Genomic DNA, 11,236 nt, shown 5'->3' with positions numbered 1-11,236 from the left:
TGATTTCGGGGCTTGAACATAGTGGCTACAGCTTCTCTTTGGAATAGAGGACTTAGTCATAGTAGGACTATGACTTATGTTCATTAAAGGGATCTGTGATACTTAAGGAGTTGGATGTAACTATAGGGGCATAATGATTATTCTGTACTTACGAGCAATCTGTGAAAGGTTATTGCACTGTTGATTGGTTGATATGGACACATAATATATCTGTAGTAAGAAGAGTTTAGTTGTCGGTCTTTAGTGGAGTGCCTAGTAGTTAACGAATGGTAGATCCTGTGACTAAAGAGTTTAATATGTTATTCACATACCATTGGAGCTTCGAGCTACAGGTCCATAAGGTCCCCTTGGTAACTCAATGGATTTAAGTTGAGAATCAGTTCTTGGTGTTGATTTGAAATATTCAATTTGACAAGAGGTAATTCGATTATATATGATATGATCGGTGTGATGTATGAGATACATCAAGTGGAGGATTAATGTAAATGAGATTTACATTAAGTATCATAAAATAGAAAAAGACCTATGGTTTATATGTTTCATGAGATGAAATATTAAAACTATAGGTTATAAATATAATATGGTAAGTTGGTTATCATATATATTTATATATATTAATTATTGATAATTATCTCTTTTTCTCTAATAACCAATTGAGTGGGAGGTTATTGGTAGTTTCATGGTAACCGTGAGATAAAAGGAAAAATGTTTTCCTAAATTTAGTAGATTTGCTAAAGTTGTTGGAGAGTTTCTATTCTCAGGAGTTCTCACGGAAAGGCTATCAAGTGGATTAGATTCACTAAACGATAGCTGAAGAGAGACTAAACGATCGTGGAGTGACACTATACGAAAGTTCACTCAGTTGGCCATTAGCTAAACGATCACGAAGCTTTTGCTAAACGATTGCATAGCATTTGTTAAATGATTGGGCATCGTCTATACGATAGGCCTTTGTCATCTCCCACTTGCTCAATTGTTTACATGATTGTTCTTCCTCCGATCTCGTCCTCTAACCAAGTCCACACAGAGCCCACACTTCTGGATTCTCACACCAAGAATAACAAGCTAGCCATTGTAATGGTGTCGTACAAAACTCGATATCATTCGAGGTTTGTTTGGAGGCCGTTCATTGTGTTCGTGATCTTTGAGATCACCGTGTTCGTGGTCACTATGATCGTGTTGTGTTGCAGTCGTAGTGTTCGAACATTCGTGATTGTTATTTTGCTGATTGTTCGAGCGTTCGTGATTGAGGGTGTTTGAAGATGAGTCTTCAAAGGTATGTGTATTCTGTCCCTTGATCTTTGTAAAGCATACCTTAATTTCATATGTTGCATGACCAGTTAGTTTTCGTTTCTTGACTGTAATTGTGTTTGTTCATATACGAATGAAATTTGGAACGATCATTCCGCTGCTCATGAAAATCTTCATGTCGGATTTCTTTCAGTAGAGATATACGGGTGAATCATGTTTAAGTGATAATCTAAATGGTCTGTAGTAGATGGATAAGGCTGGACACTTTATCCTAGTGACACTACGAGTATGACCCGTTTTGTATATGTTACAATTGTTGCAAAGTGTTGTAAATGATATGATCATGATCATTCATATGGAGACATGTGAGTGTGGATATTAAGACCGGACCACGAGATGTTTAGTCTCATTATACAACGTCGTTCATATAAAGACTTACATTTCACCAGGATGACCATAGGTAACATGACTTGAATATTGAGTGAGTTGTGCTTATGAGGGCGATCCTTTGATTTGTATGGGGGAGAGTGGCCAAATCGCCGACTCAACAAGCCCACCATTTTGGGGATTCGTCTGATTGAGGAACTAGGAACACAACTACACAAGAAGAAATTCACTCCTTCCTCAATGTCGGGTAAGTAGATAAATTGCTCCCCTAAGTCCGGATTCAGGGACTTGAAAAATGTGGCACCACACCCTCTCCTGGCCCAATAGGGGTTTATGATTTATTGTTCATTAGAGGGATCAGTGGTACTTTAGAAGTAACTATAGAGGCAAAATGGTAATTTTGGCCTAGCTGTAGTTACGAGCAATTTGTGAAGGGTCATCGTACTGTTGATTGGTTATATCCAATGGATACAGAAAAATATCTGTGGTGCGAAGAGTGCAGCTAACGGTCTTTAGTGGAGTGCCCGTTAGCTAACAGATGGTGAATAATTTAAATTAAAGAATTTAATTAATTATTCATGTACTATTGAAGCGTCAAACTACATGTCCATGAAGTCCCCTCGGTAGCTCAAAGTTTTTTTTTTTTTTTAATGAGAATCAGTTTTTGAATTAATTTGAATGGTTCAAATTAATTAAGAGAATTATGTAATATAATTAATTTGATTTAATTATATATGATATAATTACTATAATGTATTTGATACATTATAATATTAAGTATTTATGAGAAGAAATAAATATTTGAATGTGATTCAAATATTAATTATATGAATTGGATTCATATGGTTAAAATCAATATAAATATGATTTATATTAAAAGTCGTTGGAAAGATAAATATATGTTATATTTGATATGACATATAGTTTAATATATATTATATGATAAGAAGATAAATGTATGTTATATTTGATATGACATATAGTTTAATATATATTATATGATAAGATAGTTATCATATGAATATATATTAAATAATTTACATCATATGAAGATGTATTAAATAATTTATTAAATAAATAAATAAGTTTAATTTAATTAATTAATGTTATTTGGGAGGGAGTTGTATCTACCTCCTTTTTTTCTCTCCGAATCGTGTATGTGGGTTAGTTACACTCTCTTCCTCTGTTCTCCTCTCTCAATCCTTTCCTTCACCAAAATAGTCAGAGCACACTCTTTGAGGGAGTTGTATGTTTTGTTTAATTAAATGCATGATCTGTTAGTTACACTTTCTTATTCCCTTTTTCTCTTATTGGTTTCTCAAGCATGTTATATGTTGTTTAATTAAATGCATGATCTGTTATGTTTCTCTGTAAATTTGTGTTCTGTAAATTTTTTAGAATTAGGATAATCTGCTTCCACTACGCACCCTTCACAAGATCCTTCACGATGGTAGTAAGGAAGGCGTGCTAGCATAGATTTTAAAGGAGATGTTGTGGAGATGTTATGGTTACAAGCTTGTTGCAGATGGAAAATAGGAAAGAGAGAAAGAAAATGATGGGATAAGAGGGAGGTAAAGTAGAATTAGAGTTTTTTAATATATATATATTATATATATAGGTAGGGAGGAGAGTGCTTAGATTTTTTCCCAAAAATTATAAATATATTCAAACCTTTAAAATAAGGGTTATTTTTTTTTTAAATAAAACAATATAAAACAAATCTTATCAAAATAATAAATAAGTATTTAAATATATTTTATATACTATGATATATTGTTATATCATTATATTACATTTTAGAAAGTATAAACTATACAAATAGTAATAATATACCTAACAAATTAATATAATAACAAAAACATAAACAAATAATAATAATAATTAAAAGATAAAACATAATCTGATAACATATTCAAATAGATATTGCTGGAGAAAAATGAGTGAGAATCTCCAATTTTAATTCGGAAATGTGATTGCAAATGTAGATTAGTTAATCTCATAACTTCATGTTATGATTGCACCGCATTTGTAAATGTATATTGTTTAATTTTTAGAGTCCATTGAGGAAAGATTGGAAATACTTGAAAAAAAAAGTATAAATAAAACTAAATCTACCAATTGAAAAAGAGTTGGATAAACCAAATTTGATAATAATGTGCTCAAAAGATTCAAGAGAAAGTTCTATTTTTGCTAAATTATTATTCAAATATATAGTGGATCAGGTACATTAGAAAATAGTCAACCACCACCTAAAAATCATAATTCTAATTCTTGGTGTTCCCCGCAACCACGAAAGTCCCGATATATTGCAGTGTCTAACTTTGATTTTCTCGAATGAATGAGATTTCATCTTCTTTAATCGAAAAACAAAGAAAGTTGATTATAATAATGAAACAAAAGAAGATTGAATTGTCATACAAGAACAAATGAAAAGGAAAAGAGGAAATTCGATAGATTGATGGAAAGAGAAAAAGAGGAAAAGAGAAATCTAATTTGTTGTAAAGCCATAGCAAAAAATTTAGCTTGTGAAAAAAGCACAATAAAACCTAAATCAATAAATAATTTGTGTGAGTAACAAAAGTAATGATTATTATTATTATTATTATTTTTACATTTTTTTTGTTTACAATAGTGATAGATATTTCTTTTTCAAATCGTTAAAATAATATAAAAGAGTTTAAACCTTAAAAAATATGAGAAATATACAGCTAATTTGTTAAGAATATGTATAAATTATGAAAAATAATTCAAAGATTTGAATCAATTGAATATGTATAAAGTAATGAAAAACAAATCAAAGATGTGAATAAATTTGAAATTTGATTAGATAAAATGAAATCTAATAATATATGAAAATTTAAAATATAAATTTGATAGAAAAATCTGGATATTTAATTAAATTGAGATTAATTTGAAAAGTGGTTAAATAAAATCTAAATTAATAATAAAATATGCAAATTACGTTAATTGAAAATTAGGAGTGTAGTTGTTCGAGGAAAATCAACAATTATCTTGTATACCGAACTCGACCTTGTTTATGATTCTATACTTACCATATATTTATAGACAAGGAATTAAAGATTTGAAAATTTATGGTCATGTGGTCACGTGAATTGCCATTGATCGATTTTACCATTTTTTAGAACGAAATCCTAAATTTTACCATATGCTCTAATTTTCCTGCAAACTAACATGATCCAATTATGACTGGTCCGATGACTCATTTAAAAACAAGACTTACCAAGTAAGTTTATAGCCGTAAATTTCCAATTCTAAATTGAGAAAAGCCCAGCCCATAAACATTGGTATGTTGAGTGAAGCCCAGCCCATAATTGCAGAAAAGCGGTCTCTCCGTAGACTCACTCCAGTCGCTACTGTTCAACTTTGTAATAAGCGCAGTTCTTCTCAATTCCCCATTTCCCACCTTATCTTCTTCCTCCAATTTCTCTTCTCTACCTCTTTCGTTTCCTTAACAATGGCGGACGATGACTCAATTGAACCCATTGCCTCTCAGCAGGAAGTAGAAGGAGAAGGAGAAAACAAGCAAAATGAGCAAAACCCTGATGCCCACAGTTCTTCAGATAGTTCAGAATCCGAGTATGACTCCGACAATTCTTCCTACTCCGACGAGGAAGTGGAAGAGCCACTTGTTTATACTCGGCCGGGAGAGGAGCCGCCGGAGTCGGAGAACACTCCGGAAGTGAACATTCGGCGGTTTAGTCAAGTCCTCGACAGCAAGCGAATGAAGAAGTACCAAGAAGAAGAGGATGAGGACTATGTGTATCATGAAGACCTTTTTGATTTTCCTGAGGACCCTGAAAATTGGAGAGAGGAGGACTTGCAGGAGCTTTGGATGGATGCTCCAGTGGAAATGGCGAAGCCTGGTTGGGACCCAATTTGGGCGGACGAGGAGGATTGGGAGATTGTTAGGAATGAGGTTAAGGCTGGGAAAGATCCTCCAATTGCACCATTCTATGTCCCTTACCGGAGACCATTCCCTGCAATTCCAGATAACCATTTCGATATATCAAATCCAAAAGCAGTGATTGAAGAATTGGATAGGATTGAGGAGTTCCTCAGATGGGTCAGCTACATTTTTCCTGATGGAAGCTCGTATATTTTCTATTTCCCCTGAATTTTCCATTTTATGTTCAGAATTTTGCTTGGAACAGTTTCCCTTTGTTTGAAATGATTGAATGTTGGCCGGCTCCTGATAACAGTTAGATATATATTCGAAATGCGTGGCTCTAATAACATTCAAATTTGATATACCTTTTCAATTTACATACCACCAGTGGTGCAACACTGCCCTCCACATTGCTGCTCCATTCATTTCTCCTTTTTTGGGTCTATCACATTCGGCTATTATGTTGGGGTCATTCGAAGTCTACCTCACATGAGTTGTTTTATGTTAGCCTAGCTCTTAAAGGAGTCAAGTATTTCACAGAAGAATCTATTAACGGTTGGAAGTTCATAAGTTTTTGTTCCTTCTTGTAGAGCTGAACCTCCCAACGATGCTTCTTCCTTGCAAATGATTTCTAATTTATTATGTAACTTGGGGTTTCATCTGGCAATGATAGGAGTAGGCCATCTTTCTTACAGAGTTTGTGAGGACCTTTGATTTTTCTAATGTGATACTCAACATGATTGACACTCTGTTTCTTGTGCTCTGATATGTTTGAATAGCCATTGCTTAAGTTTCTGTTTTTGGATGATCAAGGTATGAAGGCACTGTTTGGGATGATTTGGCTCATGGGAAGGGTGTTTACGTTGCTGAACAGGGGCTGGTCAGGTCGGTCTGTACTTCATCATATCTCTTATGCAGTATCATACCTAAAATCTTTAGTATCTTGTTATTGAATTTATTGGTTAAAGATATCATAAATGTCACGTTATGGAGAATTTGATGATGTTCATAATTTCAAAGTTTTATGATTTTTGTGTTCAATTGAAATGATCGTTGATGCTCACAATTTAATCAGATCTGCTGCTGGAAGAGAGGGTAGTTTTCTACCGTGAAGTTATAAGTCTCTGATAAAATACAAAATACCAAAAGAAAAGATGTTGAAGAGCACTATTTAGTTTTAACTGAATGATCTGCTTTTGTTCTTCTTTCATCTTTGTATCGAATGTTGGTTTTCATAATTTTTCTTTTCCTAAAATCCATTATCCAGCTGTAGCCTCTATCCAATAGTGTCATAGACATTATCAATTCCATCATGTACCTTTCTGAAGGAAATCAGGGTCATTCTTGAGTGGTTGTATCAGCCTTTGAAGATATTAGTTTAACCCCTTATTCTATTTTTGTTACTTCCAATTGATATTCCTCGTCAAGCATTCCCTTTTTGTAACTTTTCGTCTTTATCAACAAGGCTCTAGATTGACAAAAATCCTCAAATTTGGTGTATAAACATTTTTCTTTTAAAGCTGAGATTTTTCGAGCATCTCAAAACGATGGTTCTTCTCATATATGTTTGTGTATATATTTATCTCATAATTATTTGCTTAGTGTTAAGAAATTTGTTTCTGTAAAAGTTATTAGTACCTGAATGATCCTAATTGCTATAGTTTTATTTTTTTGTTGGTCCAAGCTGAAACATACTTTAGACTTATTGTTTATTAACTTATACTTGAAGCATCTCTATCTTTGTAGGTATGAAGGTGAATGGCTGCAGAACAATATGGAGGGTCATGGGGTGGTTGAGGTTGATATTCCCGACATAGAACCTGTTCCTGGTTCCAAGTAAGTTTCTTAATTTTGATTTTCATTTATTAGATGTATTAAACTTGTCACAGACAGATGGATAGGAAGCAGAATCTCTTTGAAATATGTAAAACCAAATTATACTCTGCACAATTTCTAGGCTTGAAGAAAAAATGCGTGCTGAAGGGAAAATAATCTCTAGAGATTATATGACACCAGAAGACAAAAAGTGGCTGGAAATGGACATTGAAGATAGCATCCGTCTGGCTGGAGGAAATTATGAGATTCCTTTTTATGAGAGAGATGAATGGATCAAACATTTTGGAGAGAAACCGTAAGTTCTTAGTCCATTCATCATTTGAACTTAAACTGCATGATTTGAACCAAATATCACCAATGTAATTTAGTTTCCCTTTTTCCTTTCTACTATAACCCTTGTATTTAGTATGGTTTTAATTACCTGGTGGGTCATATGCATTCTTACTTTTAGAATGCTATTCTGTAAATACCCATGTCATACAATCAACACTAAGCCATAAGATGGACACAAATTTATAAATAGATCCTTTTTTTTTTTTTTGTGGATAAAAAAGATGAGATTTACTTTTTATCATGTGATTTGTCAAATGCTAGGGAGAAAGGTCGGTACCGCTATGCTGGTGAATGGAAGCATGGCAGGATGCATGGATGTGGAGTATATGAAATTAATGAGCGCACAATATGGGTAAGTTAAGCCCATTTTGGATTCTAAACTGAAGAATTATTTTCATTATCGGACATCAGTATTATATAGTAAATGAATTTGACTGCATAATCTGAGTGAGCAGGGGAGGTTCTATTTTGGGGAGCTGTTGGAGGATCCTACTGGATGTGATGAGGACACCTCAGCGGTATGGTATTGCTGTTTTTTATTTTCTACCTCGGAAAGATATTTCTCTTATGCCATTGTTTTCCAGCTTCATGCAGGCTTAGCAGAAGTTGCTGCTGCAAAGGCCCGAATGTTTGTCAACAAACCTGATGGAAGTATGCCACTTACACTGTTATGTACTTAAAAGGGGGCATTTTTTTTCTCAAGGATGTAAAGCATGATTAGAAATTTAGACTTTTACCATTATCGTAAATAATTTTTGTTGGTTGGGATTTGGTACACCACATTATCTAGGCAGTTGCATTATGGGTTAGAATTTGGCGTATCAATCAAACCGTTTTTCTATTCTCGTTTTGTTAAGTCACATCTTCTCAAGAACACCATGAACTCTGCCATTTTATCTTCAGATAGTTTAGGGTAGGTTCAAACTTGGGTCGCATTCATGAAAATTCCTGCAAACACAAATATTATGTAACTCATTAAGAAGTAGACAGAAAACACTTGGCATTTTTAACAGTTGGTGGATTGAGATATATTCACGCCATTATTATTATATGCTGTTTCTTTCATTAATGACTTGGGTTTTACCTTATCTGCACAGTGGTTAGAGAAGAGAGAGGTCCATATAGTGATCCTCAGCATCCCTATTTCTATGAGGAAGAAGATACATGGATGGCTCCGGGATTCATCAATCAATTTTATGAAGTAAGTTCTTGTATTTTTTATTCTGCATTACTATGAAACTACTAAATGATGCATATGGATATGTTCTCCAGGTCCCTGACTATTGGAAAACATATGCGCACGAGGTAGATCAGGAAAGAGAAATGTGGTTAAATTCCTTTTACAAAGCTCCGCTGAGATTACCGATGCCTGCAGAACTTGAATACTGGTGGTCACAAGGTATGACATGATAGATAGCTAAAGATCACCAGCTTCCCCACCCCGACATTAAAGAGAAGCCTTCAATGATTAGTTTGCATTTTCCAACGTTATTATAACTGGTAGTGCATGAGGCAGAAGTCCATACATAACCATGGTTCTTGCTTTCTTTTTCATAAGCTAATCTCTTTTGTGTCGCGGGGGGGGGGGGGGGGGGGGGGGATGGATTTTATACCTTGGGCCGTCACTTAAATATGTTAGTGACATGACACCCTCAGAAGTCCAAATGCCAACAGTTACTTGCCTGAGTCAATTATCAAAACTATATGAAAAAACTGAATATTTTTAATGACTAACAAATGGGAGAACTGAAATTACCTTTTAGCATGCAACTGAATTTTGAAATGGTCTATATTGATTGTTAGCTTCATGCCTCTTCATGTAAAAGAATTGAATGGTTGAAAATTATCTCAGAACGTGAAAGACAATATTGTTTATGTGAAAAAATTATATGTATATTGATTATATGAATTATTTCTCTGTTTCTAAAATTGTTCTGTAAAGATTTGCTAATATGTTAGTTCATTAAGCTACATTTACTCTGCAGATCATACTCCTGAGTTCATTCTCATCAACAAGGAACCAGAGCCTGATCCAGAAGATCCATCAAAGCTTGTATACACTGAAGATCCTCTCATCCTACACACACCGACAGGACGATTAATAAATTATGTTGAAGATGAGGAGTACGGAGTTCGTTTGTTTTGGCAGCCACCCTTGAAAGAAGGGGAGGATGTCGACCCAGGGAAGGTTGAGTTTTTACCACTTGGCTTTGATGAGTTTTATGGTAAAGGGGTTATCCAAAAGAAGGAAAACTTTTGGATGCGGCTTGTATCTGGGCTGGAAAATGGATTGAAATCAAGACTCGAAAACTTTGAAAAATGGGCTGAAGAGAAAAAGAAAGATAGTGAGATGAAGAAAGAGCTAATTGAAAAAGAACTTGAACTGATAGAAGCTGAAATTTGTCTGGAAGAGGCCATTGAGGATATGGAAGAGGAACTGGAAAGGAAAGAGAAAGAGGAAGAGAAGAAGGTGGAGATGGGTTTGCTTGATGAAGATGTTACTTCATCAATCAACCTAGATAAAAAGGCATCAGTTGAAGAGGAAGATGGAGAAGAAGATGAGGACGACGATGAGGACGTGGATGATGCTCCACCGTCCAGTTTTGGTTCTATTTCAGCTGATCAAGACCCATCAAAGGATCAGAAGCCAAACAAGCCAAGAGATTCACCATTTTCTACAGCTTCACTGCATTTTGCTTCTAGTACTCCTGTTTCAGGGGTGAGTTCATTTTCCTGTGTTTGTTTTATGGATGATCTCTTCAATCCTGACCTCTTTCCTTCAACTTTGTTTTTCAGGTTCCGTCCAGACTGATTCAATCCATTTTGCCCTGGACCAAGGGTAGATCAACGTTGAAGGTGTCACCTTCCTCGTGTACTAGCTGTGACTGCTGCTCGGAATCATTCCATTCAGTCTGTTTTCCAAGGATGCCAAGCTCAAAGGGAAGCTTGAAGGCCATTGTACCATCCAAATGGCAGAACAAATCCAGAATCCACCTAACTCAAAATAAATTGCTGTTGTGTCCCAGAGCTGAATCTCGTCCATATCATTTGGTTTCATTAAATCCCAACCAGTTAACACCATGTGACGATCAGTTCAACGAAACAGGGGGGATTAGACACAGCATATTGTCTTGGCACAGACCATTAGATGATTTGGAATCATATGCAGGTACTACCAAAAGATAACCATTTGTAAAACCTATTCACTTGATTTCAGAGAGCAATTTTGCAAGAGCTACTTTGTATCAATTGTATTTCTTTAAATGTCCATCACATGGCCATGAAATGGGTTTCAGGATAAACATTCTTTTTCCCTTTCTTTTTATGTGCCCATTCTTTAAGAGCCTTGCTTCTTTTTTAACCTTCTTGGTCTTTAACATCAGGATCCTTATATTGTAGTTTAAAACTTTCCATTTTATTGGGGTTTGATTCAACATTTAAGACTACTTTATAATAACTTTTCAATTATTTCAAAACTTTTTTTTTGTTTCACTAAAAACATTTTTAAAACGTTTCGAAAGT

The 11,236-nt window shown here is 34.6% G+C and overlaps 1 protein-coding gene across 1 annotated transcript; it reads left to right on the top strand.

Moving 5' to 3' along the window:
* Positions 1-5,004: 5,004 nt before the first annotated feature.
* Positions 5,005-11,016, top strand: EMB1211 (MORN (Membrane Occupation and Recognition Nexus) repeat-containing protein). Its single transcript, XM_039045681.2, has 11 exons — positions 5,005-5,751; positions 6,359-6,430; positions 7,292-7,381; positions 7,503-7,676; positions 7,976-8,066; positions 8,170-8,232; positions 8,299-8,365; positions 8,812-8,915; positions 8,987-9,113; positions 9,700-10,433; positions 10,511-11,016. Exons 1-11 carry the CDS (start codon positions 5,114-5,116, stop codon positions 10,898-10,900), a joined length of 2,550 nt encoding a protein of 849 aa, XP_038901609.1. The 5' UTR covers positions 5,005-5,113; the 3' UTR covers positions 10,901-11,016.
* The last annotated feature ends 220 nt before the right edge of the window (positions 11,017-11,236 follow it).

This window comes from Benincasa hispida, chromosome 10 (genome assembly GCF_027475165.1).
Source record: "Benincasa hispida cultivar pf3 chromosome 10, pf3_genome.v1.1, whole genome shotgun sequence".
In the NCBI taxonomy this organism is placed as follows: Eukaryota; Viridiplantae; Streptophyta; class Magnoliopsida; order Cucurbitales; family Cucurbitaceae; genus Benincasa; species Benincasa hispida.
Note: the sequence above shows the minus strand (reverse complement) of the source record. Positions and strands in the feature narration are given on the sequence as shown.